The 23,267-nt window shown below is 34.9% G+C and overlaps 2 protein-coding genes across 5 annotated transcripts in view; one reads left to right on the forward strand and one right to left on the reverse strand.

The window, feature by feature from the left end:
- The first annotated feature begins 614 nt into the window (after positions 1 to 614).
- Positions 615 to 2,094, forward strand: LOC142644770 (pathogenesis-related thaumatin-like protein 3.5). Its single transcript, XM_075819342.1, has 3 exons — positions 615 to 713; positions 922 to 1,585; positions 1,773 to 2,094. Exons 1-3 carry the CDS (start codon positions 650 to 652, stop codon positions 1,906 to 1,908), a joined length of 864 nt encoding a protein of 287 aa, XP_075675457.1. The 5' UTR covers positions 615 to 649; the 3' UTR covers positions 1,909 to 2,094.
- Positions 2,095 to 16,831: 14,737 nt separating this feature from the next.
- Positions 16,832 to 23,267, reverse strand: part of LOC142643572 (uncharacterized) — a 34,391-nt gene continuing 27,955 nt past the window's right edge. For 3 of the 4 annotated variants that reach the window (XM_075818256.1, XM_075818258.1, XM_075818259.1), the window contains exons 9-11: positions 19,729 to 19,841; positions 18,710 to 18,965; positions 16,832 to 17,391 (exon numbers count right to left, since the gene is read on the reverse strand). In XM_075818256.1, coding sequence (XP_075674371.1) covers positions 17,125 to 17,391; positions 18,710 to 18,965; positions 19,729 to 19,841 — 636 coding nt within the window. In that variant the 3' untranslated portion in view covers positions 16,832 to 17,124. The remainder of the gene's footprint in view (positions 17,392 to 18,709; positions 18,966 to 19,728; positions 19,842 to 23,267) is intronic. The other variant, XM_075818257.1, reaches the window with a different exon arrangement.

A 23,267-nucleotide genomic window follows, 5' to 3' on the forward strand; every position in this document is an offset into this window, starting at 1 on the left:
TTTTGTTTTAATTGTGTATCATTCTTTAATAAGGGTATATGAGTAAATTTATTCAAACTCATTTTTTCCATCCCTCCACTTTTCCTCCCCAACCAAACAAAAAGGAGAGAAAATAAAGTATTTTCTATCCTCTAATTTTTCCATTCTTTCACTATTTTCTATCCTCTCACTTTTTCACCCTTCCAACTAAACGGACCCTTAAAGAACTACTACAATTGTGCCACTCAGAACTGCTACAACCACTATATATTTACCAGTAATATTGAATATCTCGTTTCATCTCTTATAGTCATAAAGACAAAGTAGAAGAACAAGGCATCAAGCCACAAAATGCAAAGCATAGATGTCAAGTATAGGACACAACGTAAATTTTACGTTAACAGTAGAATGTAAAACCCAGAATTTTCAATGTGTTAATAGAGAAAGGGGGCAAAAAATTTAGATGACATTAGCTGAGGCAAGGTATCATTTGACTTTATGCTTGTGTAAGGAAGGAACCTTTTGGGGCTGTCATAGGATGTAGATTCACTCTCGCCTACACGTATTCTTCCTTCTCTTTTATTTTATTTTATTCTACTAGACACCTCTTTACTCTCTCTTATAAAACATATCTCCTCACATGTAAATATCCTCAGCAAAAGCAGAGAGAATGATGGCTTCTCGTTGCAGTGTACTTCTGACAATTGTGTTCATCTTCACTGTCATTGCATCAGGTACATTCCTTCTCCACCCTTTTGCCTAATGTTCTAAGATTTATTTGTATTTTAATGATTAGCAAAAACCACTAGACATTACACCATTGCATGCATCTAACATTTGACTTAGACACTTAAATTTTCGTGTCAAAGTTGGACTACAAAATTCTAAGGACATTAACTTCCATTAATATTCTTACAAATTTTTGCACACTTTGTGCGACAGTGACTGGAATATCAAGCAGTACAAGAACTTTCACCATAGTAAATTCCTGCAAGGAGACAATATGGCCAGGAATAACACGTAGCGAGAACATCAGCGGTGGTGAATTTAAACTAAAACCGGGCCAATCTACTGTTTATACCGCTTCATCTGGGTGGGGTGGACGCATTTGGGCTCGAACCAGTTGCAAATTCAACAAAAATGGCAATGGCACATGCCAAACCGGTAGCTGTGGCAGCACCCTCAATTGCACTGGCCCGAGTAGCCCTCCCACCTCCATCGCCGAGTTTAACCTTGGAGAAATCGATTATTATGATATTAGCCTTGTAGATGGTTTTAACTTGCCTGTGATCGTTAAAGCTTTTAATGGTACGGGCAATTGTAGCACTGCTGGCTGTGATGGAGATTTGAGGCAAAATTGCCCACCAGATCTTACCCTTAAGGCCAATGGGAAGGTCATAGCTTGCCGAAGTGCATGTGATGTGTACAAGTCTGATGAGTATTGTTGTAGAGGAATGCATGGAAATCCTGACTCATGTTCACCTTCAAACTATTCCAAGACTTTCAAGCAAGTATGCCCAGCTGCATACAGCTACGCATATGATGATCCTACGAGTCTCATAACTTGCTCTGGAGCAAACTACGTTGTAGCCTTCTGTGCATCAAGGTAAGACCATATTTAGTGCAATTGAAAAAATTTTAAGCTCCATTTAAAAAAAAAAAAGTTCCAAGCACTTAACATTTGTAGTTATTAGTTGAGAGTAAAAATATGTATAAGAATGTTTATCTTATTTGAATATGCAATGCGTTTTCTTACAAATTTTTTAATTTTTTTTTCTTTTGGTTGAATACAGGAATCAAACGGTATGCTCTTTTCATGATAATCAACTTTTCTGTAATCAATCAAAGGGCTTAAAAGTAGTCCCTCACAGATGGTGGGTTGCGGTGCTTGCTATACCTTTGATGTTAAAATTATGCGTCATGTTCTAGCAAATTCTATATAATGTTTCACAATCTAAAACTCTATTCAATCTTTTGTTTTTACTTCCTCCTTTTTTGGCTGTAAGATGCCCACCATATCATTCTACTCTGGTTTGGGTGTATAAATTTTCTAGTTGTATAATCTTCTCTGCCAAAAGAATATGAAAAAAAGGCAAAACCTACTATTGTCTTGTGAAATTAAAGCTAAGAGAGCCCTCTCCCCCAGCAACAGCATTTTGATCCAAGAAAAAGATTAGTATGCAAGATTTATAAACCAAAAAATAAAAACAAACGCAGCTTACCAAGCTAAGTCCCGTCGATTTTAAATTTCAAAACTTATTTGTAGACACGTCTTACAGACAGCACTGAGAAATGTTGCATAGAATTTCATATCCTCTTCAGTATTGCAAGCACACAAGTAACAAAAGCCTTCAAACCAACATTAGTGACTAGCAATAGCTAGTGTTATAGTTATAGCTTTAGTTGTGGGTGGCAGAATTACGCACGACTTGTGAACCCTACACGAAATTAGCAGGTTATGAGTTAAGGTTTAACAGGTTTGTATCTTATTCTGATTGACTTGACTGACTCGTTTAATAAACGTATCGGGTTCGTGTCTAAACCATGGAACATGTTTGACCCATCTGACTTGTTTAATTAAATGACATTTTACCAATATACTCTTCAAACCCTAGGTTTATAAACCTATTAGTTGTTGTGGTTTATTTTCTTTGACATAATATGATTGATTATTTGTGAAATAAAAATATATTTTAGTTTTGAATGATTATTTGTGATACAGTTACTCGTTAGTTTTGAATTTATAATTTTTTGAAAAATGTATTTGTTTGATTTTTCATAGTTTAAATCAATTTGGTTAATACTAAGCCGTTTAATAAATCAGGTTAGTGTTGGCCCATATTGTTGAATATTCATGAGTTGACATGATACAAACCTGACACATGAACATGAATTGCCACCCCTAGATGTAGTTAATGTCATAAATTGATAGCAACAACTTACCATAAGATGGAACTAGCACATGTAGATAGATGACCAGATTGAACATAAACTAAAATACAAGTTAGCAAGCTGAGCTGAAATGCCAAAACAAGATGAAAGGGAAATTGTGAAATTTTCACCCAAGTAAGCTCCTAGTCCCGTCTTTGTTAGTGATTGTCAGTGCCTTTTTTGACCTTTTGGGCTAGCTGCTATTGATAAGGAAGGAGAGCTAGGTCTGGCTCTCTTTGCAAGATATGCCAAGACCCAGTCTGTGCACAAAGCAAATAACACTCCAAGGGGCAAGATATATATATGTGTGTGTGTGTGTGTGTGTGTGTGTGTGTGTGTGTGGGGGGGGGGGGGGGTAGAATATTGATTAGTTCAAGTTCAAACTAATACACATGAAAATAAAGAATAATTACTGCTTCAACAGACATAATCATGAGCAGAAAAGGTGTTCTCAACAGGATGTTAACTAAAAAGAGCTCAATCCCAACTTACACAACCTTATAACTAAATAAGGCTACAAAGTTGATTGGTTTGGAATGTGAGTTAGAGTAGTTATCCTTAGGAGATTACAGAGAGTATGCATTTGGGTTTTCTGAGGAAGGAAAATGATTCTTGGTGATGCATGCTATACACTCCTGTCGTGAATACCCTACTCCTCTTTTTCTCTCAAGTGTCACTTTAGCATTTTCTCTCTTCTATCACTAGCTCCTTTTATGAATGCCTAGGTTACCATGTCCCTCTATTCATGTCTATTATTCCTATTCATACCACAAAATCATACCTATGTAATTTCCCCCACTTACCCACATTCTTGTCTAGTTCTCTATTTGCTGCAAACATTCATCCCTATTGTGTGATGTTTGCTACCTATGTCAGCCTAAAATTCTCCCACTACCTTCTGACCATGTTCAATAGGATGCCATCCCACTACCCCCCTTCTTACATTCAACCTTATACGCTCCCACTAAGGAGCCTCGGCCCATTCCCCCACGATAGAGCAACTCCTCCCATTTTGGGTAAGATTTATTTGCCATGGAGTCATCATTACTCTCTCTTCTTGAAACAGTTTAGGCTCTCATTAATTCTTTTTGTCCTCATTCTCTAGCATGCATCAAATGACTCTCACCTATTTCCCATTTTTTGGCAAAGATGCTTTCCTAGCAAAGTATATTCCCAAAAGTGGTCTCAGTAGGATATCAAATCTTTCCCCCCGCCATCAAGCCACACCCTCAGCATTTCATCAACTGTGGGCCATGATTTCCCTTGCAGTGGCTGGGCTATAGGACAGCAAAGACCCCAACTTTGCTACATTTGTCTACTCTTCTGGTTTGGTTTTTTTTTTTTCTTCTTTATACAATTTTTGCCTCTATCACTTGTTACTCTTTGTTCCCTTTCATTGTGTTCCACCAGAGGAAGTTTTGGCTTCTCTTTCTCTTTTATATGGATGTTATGGGCTTTATGGGCTTGCTTCCTTTCATTGGGTTTTAGGCCCATTGTTCGTTACTTTCTTATTTACTGCAAAGAACAATCTTTTAGCTTTGTTCATTTTTCCTACTTCGCTAAAATGCTTTACCATAGAATTTGCTCTACTAGACCCTTTTAGAATCTATACTTGGGCTTTACTCTTCCATTCTTTAATTGGGCCTTTGGGCTTTTATATAGTGACACATTTCTCATTTGTGCTCTTCCTCCTAAGGGCCTTTTGAGCCTTATTTTCCAACGGGCTTTTGGATTGTGGGAAAACCTTAAAAAACGGGTATCAACATTTAGTCCCCTTGAGTATTTGGGGTGCTTTGCAGCCACACATCTGAATCCTTCTTTTCTTTCCTTCGCAGGGTTTGTTGAACAGTGGTCTCTACATCATTATTATGTTCTCTCTCTTCTCTTTATTTCTCTTTCCTTCTAATTTGTTGCGAATAGACCTATCTTTCCAAGTTTCTTCCTTTATTTTCTATCTAGACATATAACCCTTAGTTCATTTATTGTTTCGCCTATTTTATAATACGCTTCACCATTACCTATTATTTCTCTCACTAACCCATACATTTGTTCATTTCAACTCATCTTCTCTTCCCATTCTCTTTCTCTGTCATTTTCTTCTCCAATAAATCTCTATTTTTCCTCTATTTTTTTTCTCCCCTACTCATATCCATTTCCATGGCACCCCACCTCAAATGTTGGCTTTTCCTGTCATAAAGGGAAAGAGCCTTGTCGTTGCTAACTCCTCTTCCTTGGGATCAGAGAAAGAATTAGAGAATGACCTAACTAAAAGTTTCTCAACTGGGATCTATTTTGGTCTAAGACCTCTACTTAAACTTGCTAACTCCCTAAGTGTTTTTGTTTTGTAGATTGACCAAAGGGAATAGTTAAAATCAAGCTATAAGAGTCCTTTTGTGGGGTATTTTTCTTCCCTTTTTAAATATCTTTAGTTTCTATTCTATTTTTCTACTTTAATAACCTAATTTGTAGTTTAGGTTTATAACTTAAATAGTTTAGAAGCATGATAGGTTAGATAAGATGTAGTTTCTTTGAGTGTTACTGCGTTTTTAGGTAGGGTGTGCATGCTTGCATACGCATCTCCACGAACATGAATATGCATGTTTATGCATACGCACACATTTTCAACCCAGAACTCCAAAATTTTTGTTCTTTGACTTTTTCCCTGTCTTGCTTAGTTTAAATGCATGTTTAGGTTCTATTTGAGTCAGTTTTCACATGTCCAAGCTAGAGGTTAGTAGTATACCATGTTTGCATGCTTAATCTATTAGACTGATAGTTAGTGTTTATGTGCTTTGATGAACAAACACGAACATGCACGATGCATAAGTGTTGTAATGTAATAAGGTAAGTGAAGGAAAGTCATGCATAATCCCGTGAACATACATATGAATTCGATGATGTACATGATATGTTTTATAAATATGATGAGCTTGGTGATGAACATGGTGAATATGCTTGTTGATGATGATATGATGTTGTTGTCTTTGTGATGATGTGATGTTACTGTTTTATGATGATGATGATGTGGTTGGTACCCTTGGTTATGTAATGTGTTATGTCATGAGATAAAGCATGAAATGCTTAGATGAATGGTAGAATATACCATGCCAAGATGAATGTTAATTAGGCTATGCTTGTGGATGAAGTAAAATGTTATGTTTAGATACATGTTAGGACATGTATGAAATGCCATGTGATGTATGTGATATACCATGTTTATATGAATGTTAGGGTGTATGCTAGATGCAAGTTAGTGTGAGTGTGTGTGTGTGTGTGTGCGCGTGCACGCGCATGTGTGTGTAGATAACCTATTAGAGAAACCTTTGATGGAATTAGGATGTAGAACACAATGAATGGAGGCCGACCCACATGTCAAGTAAGGTTAGGTGTCTAACATCTTCACATCCCCATACGTAAACTCTAGACACGTGATCTAGTAAGATCAGTCCCTCCCAAGGTAGTCAAAGACGAAATGCACCCTTAAGGCGCCAAAGCCTTGTATTGCCTGAGGTGATAAGGCACCAAAAAGGTGCTAGCCCAAGTGAAGCGAGGCGTCAAATTCTAAATATAGTTTTTTTACATATAGGGTTCCAATCTAATGTATTTGATGTTTAAGATGATGGAAACATGCATGTACGCAGCGAAAAAATAACGGATCTATTTCATTCAAAAAAGTTAACTTGCACTATATAAGTTTCAGAATATAAGAACAAGAGAGTGTACCTTAGAGCGGTGAATTTCAAAACCGAAGGTCAGAAGCAGTTGGGAACACTTTCAATCTTCACTCCAATTCCACTAACGCCCAAGATGTGTGGTCTCTCAATCAGTTCCATAGGGAGAATGTCAAAAAGTGTTTTACACTTCTTACACCACTTCGCAATAGTGTTCTTACAATTCTCTATAGAAAATTCTGTATGTTTCTCCCTTTGTATCTAACTGATTATCTAATTGGGCTGGTCATTTGGGCATTTCCAATTGGGCTTAAGTGTGTGGCTTGGAGTGGGACCAAAAGAGACCAATAAGATACTAGCTCCAGTGTGCCTTGGGCTTTTCTGTCAACTCTTGACAAGTCCAAAATTACCATTGATTATATTTAATACCACTATATAAATATAGTTGCACTCTAGGCCTTATTTATAAATTATGTCCCAAGACTCTATTGTACATGCAACCCCTTCATAAACTATTCGTAGTAATACAAAATCATGAATGTAAACTGCCACTTTATAAATTACTACATCTTATCATTGAGTACCCGGTTTAATCCTTTAAAGTTATTCATCATATATGTATGAAAGCCAATTTCATAAATATATACTTTAACAACTCTTTACTAAAGTAGTTAGGCCTAACTCTCTAAATAACAAATAAATTAAACTTATCTCAAGGGAATATTTTGCATCTCTGTTAAGAGACTATGAATTCCATCTTGAAAATATATGTTCTATCAACACTAAATGTGGTTGTCCAACATACTGAGGTTTTGACCGTTACTTTAGATCTCACTCCTAATATATCAAAGCAACCTACATCTCATGATCAAGTCCATTATTCTCTCAGGATTAAGAGTTCATGCAAATATAAGTCGTGAGTTTATTATTCATTTGACAGTCGTTAGGAGAATAATAAATCTCACAACGGTCCAATTCAATATGTTTAGACTCTTAAAATATATCAACATACCAAGTAGAAATCTCAATTTCCATGATCAAGACAAATCATTTTAGTTGATATGTTATAGTCTTCGCAGATGAAATGCCAAATTTCATCACCGACTACAAACTATAATTCTGAGTTTACAAAGAACTTGTGATTTATATCTTCTGTGACTAAATCACATAAATCACATACTATGCATCTCATGGACTATATGATAATGTCCTAATATTCATGTTACCATTAATTTAAATAATAATAAAACAACTTTATTAATCATAAAATTAAGTCATACATTATGTCATACATAGCATTATACAATAGGATTTAAGGGTACTAATCCTAACATAAGAATACTGTATAAATAAACCTAAATTTGTTCCTAGTGGATAGGAGCTGGTTTATAAAACTAGTTTCGGGTTTGAATTCCAACAAAGCCTATCTTTGTGACAAACAATTAATACATGCATTATGCATCATACTCATAAATCACCATTAAAAATTAGTATTCATCCAAATATCAACTAAGTTTGAATATTAAACCAAAATATTGTTCATAAATTCATATTAGAAAGATGGGGGAGTGTTGCTGTGAGATAGTGAGTTCACGAAAAAAGGGTAAAGGATAAAAAGAAGCAGAGAAAAAATAGAGAGGAGAGAGTTGTTGGAGACAGTCAAAGTCCGAGAAAGAAGGGTAAATGAAAAAAAAAAAAAAAAAAGAAGAAGAAAAAAGAGAGAGAGGAAGAGAGAGAGTGTAAAAAAAAATAAAAGAATAAAAATATTACCTAAGGAGAATAAAGAGCAATGCTTTGCTCTGAAAGTTGCTGAATAGTGTTATTGAAGAGTGGTTCCCGAAGATTCTTTTGGATCTTTTGTTTTATGCTTTTTTTATATTAATTTATTTAAACTAGTAGGTGACAGCTCATCCCCACTAGGGATAATAGTTTAAAACCAACCTTGCAAACCCTTAAACTTACAAAACATGCCATTAGTGGCTTTAAAAGCCAAAATTTACTAAGGGTCTCGCCTCTCGTCTAATCAAAAATATATGGGCGAGTGCCTAGGCTCCAAAGGCGAGCCCCTCGCTAAAGGCGCCTTGCCTCAGTGCCTTTGAGGTGCTTTATGGCGCCTCGCCTCACCCAAGCACCTAGGCGAGCGCCCAGAACGCCTTTGACTACACTGCTCCCTCCACAAGGGGCGCTCATATTTATGATTTCTAAACCTAATCTAGGTGGCAACCCCATTATTACCCTCCACCACGGTCCACTCGTCCAAGGCTTAAATCAAACAACATATGGTATAGCCGTGTTGCAAGTGCTTATGTGGGTGCAAGCACTCAAGACAAGTGATTTCCTCGTGGCAAATACGCCTCGACCTCGAATGGATGGGACAGAGGGTGAAAATGAGTTGCCACCTAGTTTAGGACCTGGAACCAAATTGGCCTTTTGGGCCACTTACTTACATGCATAGGTCTACATAAAAGATTATGGGTTCAGAGTTTGGGTACGGCTTGGGAAAGTGTCAAGCATCCAAGACCATCGGGCTTGTGGGCTGGCCTCTATTACGTATTGCTAGGCCATGTTTAAATAAAAAAGTTATTAAAAGAGTTTTAATTCTTACCCTAAACATACATCATGCACTTAAATAAAAATAACACACAACATATTAAATATCACACAATAACTGAAAAGAAAACACATTAAAACCAAGATCATACAAATACTATTAATATGGAAAACTAAATAAACAAATAAACTCAAAAAGAAAAATATCACAAATAAACCAAACATGGCAAGATTGACCAAATAAAATACGGAAAGCAAATAAAAATGAATAATTAACCTAAACATAGTCAAACAAAATCAAAGAACCCATGGAAAAAATTATTAAAACAATAAAAACAAGACTTTTGTCAAATCTGGGTTCAGGGGTGCATACGAGTACTCAACTATGTGTACATATGGTCGAAACCATGTGCACGCAGATTCGATGATGCATAGGCATCCTTTAGCACAGATTCAAAAAAATTACATTTTATATATTTAAAAAAACAAAGATCTTAACAAGTAAGTTAACAACCCTAAATATTAAACTAAGAATATAATTAACCTATAATCATGTTAACACATCAAAAAAGAATTAAAATCATTAAACCAAAAAAAAACATTAATATTCAAACTAGCATCACATAACTAACATGTTAATATAACATAAGAATAAAATGTAGATACAAATAAAACAATTATAAAAACTATGTTAAGAAAACATGTGAATCATATTATAAAAAATAAAAAAAATTAAAAAAACAGAATTCAAGGAAAGAATACTCACATTGTTTAAGATTATGAATTTAGAGAGAATAAGAGAATTTGAGAACACAACAGTTTTTAGGAAAGATGGGGGCAAAAAATAAACTCTCTCTAACTAGGGTTTGGATTGGAGACATAATATGAGTATTTATATGTTAAAACTAGAGTTTTCAAGGCTTTCTAGAGGTCTTTGGACATTCCCAAGAGTCTAGGAGGTGGCCCCCATCAAAGAATGATGTTTTGGAGGCCCAAAAATCATATTCAAAAGGTTTGGAATCGTGGCTACGTACGCAGCTTTCGTGCATGTGTACGCATGCTTCCCAAAACCCCTAATTTTGAATGCATTGTTGGCCCAACTTCAAATGGTCATAACTCACTCCATATAAACCCAAACATGCAAAATTTATGTTGAAATTGAAGCTCAGGATGTCTAATTTCTAATAAAACAAATCTAACTCAAAAATGTTTTTTTGGATCAAACGTTATGGTCAAAATAGTTAGCAAATGTCATATTTCAGCATCGTTTTCAAAACAATTTAAACACTTTTGAGTTGTGATATTTCCACACTATTTTGAACTCTTTAATTACCCTTGGTTGACATAGGGACAAAAGGTTAATCACGGGTACAAAATGAGATGTCTACAACTTGCAGCCACACCCTTTTGTTCCACGCGAGATTTATGTTCTCGTTTGAGCTCATCTTAGAACACTTGCATTATCTTTTAGCAAATGTACCACCCCGGCCATACTCCACACCTGAAAATGTCCTCTGCCCAAATCAACCCACTGAGGCAAGCCTTAGGTCCCAAAATAGGAAAAAGCCCCACTTCTAATTCATGAAATAAGTAAATTAACATTAAAAGTAGTGGTCTTTCACCTCTTAGCTCCCACTTATCCTATACCTCTCAAGTCATTTCACAAGGTTCTCAATAGGGTCTTCTTTCCCCACTAATTCTACCAAACCCATTCCCTTGGTTGAAGTTTCCGTAAATATTAGATAGGGACAGTGGAAATCTCATTAATCCATTCATGCGTGTCACTAATTAGATGATGAGGCATTTAACTACATTAATAGAATCATAGTTACTCAGGCAGTTTACCCGCACTTAGTTGAATTTCTTCACTTTAACATTTAAAGCACTAGGTAAAAATTACATTGCCTAGGCATCCGCAAGTACCATTGCAATGCTTTGTTTTAATTAAACAGTAGGATTCCCCTTGTACTTTCCAATTCTAAGTCAATTGTTTGACGCTTAAGGAAGACCACTGAGGTGGTCATTCCTAGTCCATCCCCTGATCGACACCCGACAACCTACTCTCACCATGGGAGTAGCTCAAGTAGTCCACCAATAGCCAGTGGATTTAGGACTAGGACCCTCATGCCTAGCCCTTAGAGCCAATCTTTTCTCCCAAGGTGTTACAAATCTATTTTGCTAACTTCCCTTGCCTACATTATTCCATCGACTAGAGGTTTTTCACCTTAGAGACCTAACGCAGTTATTAATACAACCATGCGTGGACTTGGCTTTGGATTTTCAAAGGCCACCAGGGGCGCACTAAACGCCGCACGATGCTCAATGCTCTTCCTGGACCCTACCTCTAGCTTGTGGATGCCCCGAAAAAGGTAAGCCTTATTTAAGGGCTTTTTTTTGGTTTATCAAACATTAGATCCTTGGTGACGTGGCTCTTTGTGTGTATGTATTTCTAGGGTGAATTGTGTGTGTGTGAGTCTCTTTTTCTTATTTTATTTTAGGAGTCACCGCCAATCATTGGTTTTGTATTAGGTGTGATTGGTCACCTATTTGTCTAATTCTTTTTTTAGTTAAGATAAACCAAAATCTCGAATCAAAGATCTTGGACTCAGAAGTTCGATTATGAGTGGGGATGGTGTTAGGCACCTCACACCGCCTATCCAAGTGATAGTAGCCCATTTAATTTTAATTCCAACGTTAAATTTTTAGTGAAAAAATTAGACACTTGGCATGTATTTATTTACATATAACATATCATATGAATATTTATTTCAAAGAATTATTTACAAACAAAGCATGTTAAATTATATGTACATAACATGTGAGAATTTACTAGGTTGCAAACATAATACATATAATTTAACATGTGATTATTATTTCCTATATAAAATAAGAGAGGGGAAGGAAAGATGTCACCTTTTAGCAAATTTATCCTCCATTTTCTCATTCTCATGCACAACATAATGAACCAAAACTTTACTGCAACGGGGGAGAAGGGGGGATATGTTAGCCTAATTGGTGTCTATCGGTTCAATGAAAACAAACCATAGACACAAACCTCTAAAATAGTGCAATTCCAAAAATTCAAAATAATGCACATGAATGAAAACCTTGAAAACTTACCTTTAAAAAGATGAGCAATTTCTTTTAGGAAAACTCATGGCTTTCGGAAAATGTTCATTTAGAAACCAAAGTTTTACCTCTTTTTTGGAAAAAGGGCTTCTCTTTATTTTACATTAAAAAAAATGGTGAAAGTGTTGATACTAAGGAAAATGAATTTGGAACACATAAGTATTTTTTACAAGAAAAGAGTTGGGTTTCTTGAGAAAATGGGTTCCATGGTTTTATTGAACACCAAGATTTTTCTTCATTTTTTAGGATAGAAAGAACTTGGTGAAAGGTTTAAACATTAAAGACTATTTTATTTTAGGAAAAGGATTTCCATGGTTTTAGTGAAAACTATGGTTTTTATCCAATTGTCAAAGAGGTTAAGCTTTGTTTTTTTTTTGTTTTTATAAAAAGATAACCAAAAAGTTTTCAAGAAAACAAAGTTTAAGTTTGAAAATCATTTGTAACAAAGATGAAAGCAAAGAAAGCAAGAATTTATTTGGAAAACGTTTTCAAAACCCTAATTGAAACATGAGAAACTAGTTGATTTACGGTTATTCGAGTAGCAAAACCCATCAGATAAACTATAACCATGGTTTTGAAACACAAATTGTTCAAAGAATCAAAAAAAGGGAGAGGTTCAAAATTTTTGAGATAGAACTAAGGTCGAACCATAATGACATCATAACTAAGTTAATAATTATATGAAAGATAAACAAATATATTAAATTTGTAAAAATAGGAAAACTTGACTAAACCAGTCCCAATAAATATAGAGATCTACCTTTCAAAAATATTTTTCATATCATAACTTTCATAAGGAAGATAAGAAATATTAAATCTTAAGCAATCATGGATTAGATATCAAGTTTCTGATCAAGGGAGTTAATACCGTACCATAAGTCGTTTCGCTTTGGTGAGATAATGAAATATTTATGTATCGGCCAATATTGATGTACCATTTTGGGATTATTGCGATATATATATATATATATATATATATATATATATATATATATATATATATATATATATATATAACTTCATTAACTTATACATACATATGAAAATAATATACTTAACATTTTTGAGAGCTCAATATGCTACTCTTTTTATGCAAGTCTAAACAAAGATTCTCTCCAAACTAGTTCAGAGAGAAACTCTTTAAACTTATCATATATCTTTTTTTTATGTGTGAATTTTGAAAACTGTGAAATTTCATGTTCCTTATATTCTTAACATATATATCATATTTCATTCAAATTTAATGTTATTTACTATTCGATCAAAAAACTTATTTTTATACACAATTTTAGATCACAAAAACTTGAAAGTTTAACATTTCTTGAATGACATAGCAATTGATCTTTGATCTTCTTGAAATTTTGCAAGCACAAATAATATAATAAGAACATGCAATCCAACGGTTAGATTTTCAAAATTTACACTCAATATAAAACCATATGAAAAGTTTAAAGGATTTTTCTCCAAACAAGTAAATAAAGTGGTTGATAGCCAAGCCAAGCCAAGCATTTGGTATAATTTAAGAGGAAATTGGTTGACAGCCAAGCATTTATGGGTGACCATGACTGCCAGGACTCAAGGCAGCAATTCATCATTTGAGTACTATAGAGTACAAAAATGTTGAAACTACAAAAATGCATAGAGAAGAAATGGTGATGCAATCTCAAGGTTCGACAACATCTCATGGTGGTTGAAACTTCAATAATGGGTATGATTACCAAAATTATATAATAAAAAAATAAAAACTTTTACCTAATCCTGTGAGAACAGTCTACTGTTTTCAAACCCCAAAGGTTCAGCTACAATTTGCACGGTGCACTTCTTTTTTTTTTGCATATGCCGGTTTTGGAGTTAAAAGAACCGTCTTGGTGAACGGTTCTTGGCTAACCAAGTTGAATCATACTGTTCAGTTCGAGTTTCACAACCACGACTATAATTAATTCAATGAGTCATTCACAGCTTCATAGTCTAAATTAGTTCATGCTTACACATGCATGACTTAATCTTTGAGACAAGCATATGACTATTAGCAAGAACAACCAAGGCCCAAGCAGGCCTGAGGGAGTGGAAGGACACAGATGGGCACATCAATTATTTAGGGGCTTGGTATGTTGGCAGAAGGAGCCAAAGATCCAACATATATAGAAAATTCTACATCTAAGACCATAAGTACGCCCACTTAGACTACGATGGCAATATAAGGCACACATTGGAAACGTGGACAACTTTGAGATCTTGTCGACACCCCACAAGGAGCATCGATTAGAAAAATAAAAATTAGAGGGGAAAATGTCTTTCAAGTAGGTATGAATCACAAAAACCTAGATTGAGTCCAAGGCATCAAGTAACACTCGGATCAAAACTGATGGGGAGCATGCAAGATAGTATGATACAAAAGCACAGAGCCTGCCGAGCCATACAACCTTGTCATCACTCACACACCATCACGTACACTAGACCAAAACACCACCAAGCGAACCACGTCATGACAAGCCACAAGGCTTGCCAAAAGCATAAGGAAGCATCTGAGTGGCACCGAGTCCACACCGCTGGGAATGAAAAGTTGAAACAACCCAAAAGCTATTGCAATCATGTGTCGTAGCTTCATGGGAGCAAAGTCATGTAAGCTTGTTATTGCATGGCACTCAGCAAAATGAATACCATCCACCTTGCTATAGCGATGCCCAGGTGATCCCAAGAATATGACTTGGCCCCCACAAAGCCACCACCGACAATGGAGGAGACGCCTTCCCTTGCCACTGGGCACTGGAGTTATGACACCAAACCCTTGACATGAGCATGCCTACTTGTGGGCAAAGGGAAAATGGGCTTTTGCCCTTATTTTTTAAAATATTTAGCATAATGTTCCTATTTTAAAACTATTAAGCACCATGTTCTTATTTTGAAACTCAATTTTAAAAAAATCAAGTTACAAGTAGAATTCGATGTTAGCAATGTCGAGTTTTATGCATATTTTGTCACTTAATTTTTTTTTTTTTAAATTTAAATGAAACTTAACATTGCTAATGTCAAGTTTCATTTAAAAATTTACATATAACTCGATTTTGAGAATATCGAGTTTTATACAGAACTCGATTTTGTTAAAATCAAGTTTAAAAAACAAGAGCATTCTACTAAATAGTTCCAAAATAGGGACATTGTGCTAGATATTTTAAAAAATAAGAGCAAAAGCTCATTTTCCCCTAAGATCATGAGTGGGGATGATGGTCTACACTTCCTCACCTAAGGAGCTCTTAAGGTCTGCTTGGTTGGGGAGATGGAAAAGTAGAAGAATAAAAAATATTTTAATTTTCTCTTATGATGTTTAGTTGTGAGGATGAAAAAGTGAAAGTAGAATATATAGTTTGTATAAATTTACTCTTATATCCCTATTATATAATATAATAAATTATATTTTTTAATCATTAAATAATGAAAAATATTACTCCTTCATTCACTTTATTTATATATATATATATATATATATATATATATATATATATATATATATATATATATTTTTTGTGTATCAAAATAAAAATCACCACTTGATTAAAAAAACACCGTTAATTAAGGGGAAAAAAAGCAACGGTTGATTTTATAAAAATAAATAAATGAAGACACATTTTTCTACTTCTTTTTCTTTTTTTTGATAAAAATGAAGTCACGGTAATGAAAAAAAAAAAAGAGAGAAAGAAGAAGAAGAAGAGAGAGACGTACGTGACATGCAAAAGAGAGAAGAAATGAGGGGTTGGTGATAGGTATTAATTAGAGGTAATTTAGTAACATCAATCGCATCAACTTTTCACATTTGTCTTCTCTCCAAAATATAAGTAAGAAAATGCCTAGGCCCACCAAAAATCCTCATACTTTTCTATACTCACCGAACAAGCTAAAATTCTATTTTCTCTCAGTTCTTTTCTATCTTTCCTATTTCATCTCCAACCAAACATAACCTTAGGCTAATTACTAGTTAGTTTGTGGAACCATTAATGTATTGAGAAAACATGCCGGCATTTTTTTTCAAGCAAATCTTCACATTTTGACTTAATTTTTGTACACATCTTAAAAGAATCCAATTGTGAATTAGGAAAATTTTTAGCCCAGAGTCAAACTTAATTATTTTTTAGAAAAAATATGACAAATCCAAATTTTTACAGATGTAGTTAATGTCGTGAATTGGTAGCACCTTACTGTAGGATGGAACTATCACAGGCAAGATAGAGCACCAGATTGAACATAAACAAAATACAAGTCAGCAAACTGAGCTGAAATGCCAAAACAAGATGAAAGGAAAATTCTGGAATGTTCGCCTAGGTAAGCTCCAAGTCAGCTGGCTATCTTAGTGATTATTGGCGCATGCACACATTCTGATTGAAACCAGAGTAAAAAATCTAGTTCCTTTTCTAGTGCAAGAAGTGAGATTCTTAAAAATCTCTTTAAAAATAAAATAAAAAATCCTTTATCTACGGCTTGTGTTCATTCCTTGGATTTCTGTGTTTTAGTACAAAAAGATTGATATCAATCTACAAAAATAAATAAATCCCAATACAAACATAAAAGAGAACAAATCAAAACACAATGTACACCAATTTCTATACCAAAAATAAATAAAAATTGCAATAACTTTACATTTTCTTTTCTCGGGAGCTAGCAGTAAATCTTTTATCAATACACTTTCAGCCTTCAAAATTTGGCCTACGTTTGATTTCCATCCTCCAAATTTGGAAAGTTAAAATTTACTACCTGAAATTTTAAAACAATGTCAATTTTCCTTACATCCATCTGCTGTCAAAATTTATGCCGGGCCCCTCAGCTGTTTGACATACACAATCTATCCAGACTTGCCACTGTTCTGAATTCTTTATGGTTTTTCTTGGTCCTCTGTTCCCTTTGTTTCAGTTTCTGACCTGGACTCTTCATTTTCAAATGGTAATACAACTACAGGTGCTGCAGGCACCATGTCCCAACGTTCCTTCAAAAACTTTCTGAATCTCTTAACCATTTCCATCCTGAACTCTAGCTCCCGAGTGAAGAGATCAAAGAGAAGAAAAGCAAGAATATACTTGAAGGGGACAAAAAACAGAATGGTTGCAGAAGAAAAAAGCACCAGTGCAACCTCAGAAGTTATCTGATAAGAGTTTAAATAAATATAATTCATCACATCACAGCCAGAGTAAAACTCAAAAGTTTTTTGTTTCTTTCTATTTCTTTGCTATGTAATAAAGAGAGTGAGGCTGATGGGGTTTAAACCCCAGCGCCCAGGCACCACAAGAGGTGCTGGAACCATTCAGGTATCCCTCAACCCCATACTAAAGATGAAAAGTACAAACGCTATTGTCTCAAAAAACTAACTGCCACAATAGTCATCATTTCATAAATAATATAAGATTCCAATCACTATAAAGTGAGTCTTCTCAGAGAGAGAGTAAAGCCAGAACTAAAAGCCTGCCTTTAAAGAGACAATTTTTACAGAAAGGCAGAAACTGTGTCTTAAAGACACGGTTTTTGCCATAAAATCATGATCTCAAGACACAATTTTAAAGCAGCATCAGATTCCCAATTAACAATCAAACTGCACTATTTCTACAAAAACAAAAAAGAATGGTATTATTTCTCCAAAAGCCCCAAGTCACGCATATTTAAAAAGGCCACATGAACAGAAGAGAACACATTTTGTCCACCATATGTTAACCAGTGTAATTAATTAAAATTTTCTTCAACTTGAAAATTGTGTATCAATATAACAAGGTACTTGTAGGTCAAGCAATATGGTAAATCAAAGGGGGAAAAAAGTAGACATAAATAATGAAGTTTGAAAACAATTAACATGCAATTTAATTGATAAAATTAACAATTATTATGAATCAGCTCTTTTTTAAGACACGAAAATCACTGAAACAATATATCATTTGGGTCATATACAGAAAAAACTAAACTAACCAAATGTTTTTAACAAGTCCACCCCAATAAATGCCATAATTTCAGTGAAATCTTTGAAGATTATTTCTGCTACTTCTACACCTCACTTTTGGTATTCCTTTAGCACCTTTAATCTTTGAACTTGAATTTAAGGTCGTTTTCTCATGGAAAAGCAATACATTAACTGCACAACAGTTTATGAGTTTTTCGTGGATGTTCCCAAGGAATATGGATGAAGGGTTATATATTGAATGTGTTACGTAGGCTGAAAAAGAGAAGATTGAAAATAAACACATCCTGCTAATTGTGTTTCCTACAGAGCTATATTTCAGAACAAAATAAACATTTATTTCTGGCATAGCATCATATTTTGTCGAAAGATGATACCAAACAGCAGTAAATACATCAGGTTTAATGTGCAAGTCAAAAAGAAGGGAAGAAAAACATTCAAGTGACATCAATACAGCATGTATTGTTAAATGCATAATTTTAACAAGATCTCTCACTAGTGACGAGTGACAATGTACCTGCGGCTGACCTGAGAGGAGAATAGTACGTATTTTTAGTAGTGTGACATTCAGATTCTGCAAATAGTTCTCACAGTCACGCATGGCATCTTTTATGGCCATAATCTTTTGAATAGTATTTGATGGTGGCTGGTCATGGATAGTAACTTTCCCAAATGATCGTCCAAGGCGGCCCTGCTCCTTCAGCCCCTTCAATGTTAGCATGCTAGCCGCTGTAATCATCAAGGCCATGGGAAATATATATGAAAGCAAATTTCTGAAAACAAAATCAAAACCGAGCTTAGGTTACAATCCTAGAGTTCAAAATTTCAGAACATATAAAAACAATCAACAAAGCAAGATGCAAAGTAGCTCTATCCCATAAGGACTGGCTCAATTGAAAACTGCACAAATTTTAATTAAAAAAATCAATTCAAAACAAAACATTTTAGACTTTCAAAATTTGTCAGTTTAGAAAAAGTAGTTGGGTAGGCAAAAATAGCATTTTGCTCCATACATTTTGGGGTCATGGTAAATTTGTTTCCTACATTTTTTTAGCAGTCAATTTGGTCTCTGTTATTTTCAACTTGCAATAATTTGGTCCCTACAGTCAACTTACTAACAAAAATTGACTATAAGTTGAAAATAAAATGGACAAAAGTGACTACTACCAAAATGTAAGAACTAAATTGACAGTGACCTCAAAATATAATGACCAAAATGGTATTTTCTCCTAATGAAGGAAATGGAAATAAAAATAATGGTTTTAACTTTTGGATAAGGATGTACATAACGAGACAAACAAAAATGCAAATTGTGCCACTAATCATAGGATGGTGGGAACATCTGCTTTCAGTAAAATACAATTGCAACTGTTCTAACATTAGGAATGTCATATAAGCAAGAAGCTATTATCATTTCTGATTAAAAACTCACATCACGCATTGCCTTGTGAAATAAGAAACAAAATTTCAGTTGTAAAGTCATCTACCAGCTTAGAACTTCATTTTTTTTTTTAATTATTAAAAGAAAATTTCTACCTGAAAATTATTGTATATGCAAATGCAAGAAAAGAAATAGTCAAGTATGGTTCCTCCCAATGCCTAAGCTTTTCAAAATTCTTGGCGATTATTGTTAGAGGAAGGACAAGTTCCTGCACAAGGAAAAAAGGCAAATAGTCTTCATCTAATTATGATGCAATGATTCAAGGGCAAAGGCAAAACAACTGTAAGCAATATAAAGTAACTGCGGTGCAATAACTGAAATTGCTGCTTAATTCTAATGTAAAACATCAAATACTAAGGGAAATTTTGTAATAATGCATTGAAGTTATTGGTATAGATATTTTGCATGTGTTAGGATAAATTAATTAACCCTAAGCACACTTCATGAGAACATGGTATTAGAGCAACAAAATAAAATTCACCCACTACTACTAACTCTGACATCTGCCATCAACTTTGGCATTCTCCATCGCCAGTGACTAGAGTAACTGAAACCAGTGGCGCCCACAACTGCAGCCATAACTATAACAATACCATAAAACAAATCCAAAAAAAAAAAGAAGGATAAGAAATATAATAAAATGAAATAAAACCCACACTCAAAAACTTCGTGACTTCAACAAAGGCTCCCTGTAGCAATTATGAGAGGAAAACATCACCCAACCCAGTTGAGTTAATGGGTCAATCCGACCAACCCCAACGACCTGAATCTTGGGGTCTCTCGACCCAGCAACCCAAATCCTGGTGTCTTGGATGAAAAATCCACAATAGTGATCACTGGAGATCCACAGAAACTCATCTTTTGAACTTTTCTTGTGACCCCTCATGCTATAACATGTTCTGATCTATGCAGTTCAGTACTTGAAGTAATGTGATACGGTTGGCTGCAGTGCAATTGAGGGTGAGTTGAGACACTACCAACAAAGATTTTAAGATTACTTCTAGGTTGGGCTTTTTTTTAATAATTAGATGTAGCCTGGTTTTTTTTACCAACTGCCAAACTTGTTTGGCAAGAGGCCAAAGAGTTGTACTCTGGTATTAGTAATTCCTATTTCCCCTATGCTTTTAATGGCCTGTCTTTGGAAGATATTATACCAAATTTAAGGGTATATGAGAAGAACTCAAACTTTATCAACCCATTTCATGTCATGTTCGAACCGTGCAAAAACAGAGATTGTGTGCAGGTAGCTCAACTTCTCTTGGGCTTACCTACAACCTTTGATGTTGTGAAATCATAATTCTTACTTGAGTTAAATTTTTGGTATACAAAGCTAGTCCTCCTTATCTGATTCTGGTACTGTCACATTGCACTCTAGTGATTAACATGCTTTTCTCACCTCAATGAGGAGTGCTATAGGTTGCCTTGGTGGTGGTAGAGGTTGTAAGCGAGGGGGAGGAGGTCATGAGAAAGGACAAGGTCCTTGCAAATATATGTATTGTCATGGTGAAAATCATACTACACAGTTGAGATCTTCAAGGTAAAACTACAGCTCATCAAGTCAATCTTCAAGAAGACAAGCATGCCTCAGTACCTTTTTAGTGCCAAAGTGGCGTATATTCCTCAAGAAGAGTATTGTCTCTTGTGTCTCTACAGTCTCAGTCAATTGCATCTCCTTCTACAGCAACTTTAGTTCAGAGATAGATACTCTCATCGCTTGAATTGCCACTCACGAACCCTGGGTCATTGACTAGGGAGCTACTGATCGTATAACTGGTACTACATTTGCTTTCTGATCTTGAAAAGCCAACTAGTGTTCCCCATGTTAGGTTTCTCTCAATCACTATTGTATCTGGTTTGGACACTGCTAACCCTATCCTTGTCTTCAATGTTATATTCCTTATATTTTTAGTTAGTCTAGCATCTATTAGCAAACTTTAAAAAGCATTTCACTGTTTTTTTCAGGATCTCCTAACAGGGAGAAAAATTGGTAGTAGACATGAGTCTGATGGTCTGCACTATCTGGATTCATAATTCTTCTCATTCAGTGGCCATTCAGTCATCTGTCTCTCCTTTTCAGCATCATTGTCTGCTTGGTCATCCCTCTCTTCAAATCTTAAATTTGCTAGTTCCATCATGTTGTCAAATTGAGTCCTTAAAGTGTGAAGCTTATTAGTTAAATAAACAACATCGAGTGACTTGTGTGTCTAGACATAAAAGAGGTTTTAGTCATCCTTTTCACCTAGTTCACCTACACATTTATGGTCCAATAAAAGTCCACTCATATTTAGGGCTTTGGTGTGTTTTTCTCTTCATTGATGATTTCTCTAAAGTCACTTGGTTTTAACTTATGAAGAAGTTGTATTCCATTTATAAATTATTTGTATAGGGAAATAAATACAGACAAAGTTTGGCTACAAACTTAATTGTAACCAATGGTTACAACTTCATTCAATATCTTTCTATTGGATGTATTTTGACAAATCCATCATTGGATTACATTTTTTTCTTATATCTTTCATGCTTACAAAATTTCCAAAAGATCAAAGATCAATAACTATGTCGTCAATCAAAATTTTAAATTTCAATTTTATGTAGTCTAAAATTATTCATAAAAATAAGGTTATAAATCAAATAGTAAATAACATCTGAGTGACACAAAATTTGATATGTGTATGAATATAAAGAACATGCAATCCAATTATTAGATTTTCAAAATATATAGTCATGTTAATATTTTTAATGGAAGTTGTAGTCAATCTTTGTCCAATAAACACAACTTGATTTAATTAGTGTTTTTTGACCTAAAAAAATGCTCGAGAATAAGTTCATATTGTTTTGTCTCAATTTCTTGATGACCATGGTGTATAAGGCTATAAGGCAGGGATTTCAATGTGTTTCGATTCCACATAGAAAGAGTAGGGGCTGATGTGTTTACGGCAGCAATGCATCATTTTTCTAATTTTATATATGCACATGGATTAGTATATGTTCCACTAGAAGTAGGTAATTTCATGTGGTCAAATAATTGTGAGATTGCTTCAATGTTGAGAATTGACAGGTTCACTTTTCACGCCTAATTGGGAGGAGCGCTATTCCTCATTGTCACAAAGAAGTTTATCCATGCTTTTATCAAATCACTTTCCTATTTTATTGGATTGTAGTAACTGGTCATGCCTAATTGGGAGAAGTGCTATTCCTCATTGTCTGAAACTGATCACTTGGGCGCTCGTCCTGCTGATACTCCTATGGATTCTGCTGTTAAATTTGATGGCAAGAAGGGTGAACTGTTTAGTGATGTTAGTCGATATCACCGCTTGGTTGGGAATTGAATTATCTTACTGTGACTCGTCCTGACATTACTTATGTGGTTAGTGTGGTTAATCGATATATGCATGCTCCTCGACAACCTCACTCCGTCGTATCTTATGTTATCTGAAAAGGGCACCTCGACAGGGACTTTTGTACAAGCCCTCTCCTTCTCTGTCTGTGCCAGGTTTTAGTGATACTAACTGGGTTGGTAGTCGTTTTGAATGGCAGTCCACATCTGGCTATGGCTATTGCACCTTTGTTGGTGACAATCAGGCTGCTATTTATATTGCTAGCAATCTGTGTTCCAAGAACGTACCAAATATAT

This window comes from Castanea sativa, chromosome 7, assembly GCF_040712315.1.
Source record: "Castanea sativa cultivar Marrone di Chiusa Pesio chromosome 7, ASM4071231v1".
Taxonomy (NCBI): domain Eukaryota; kingdom Viridiplantae; phylum Streptophyta; class Magnoliopsida; order Fagales; family Fagaceae; genus Castanea; species Castanea sativa.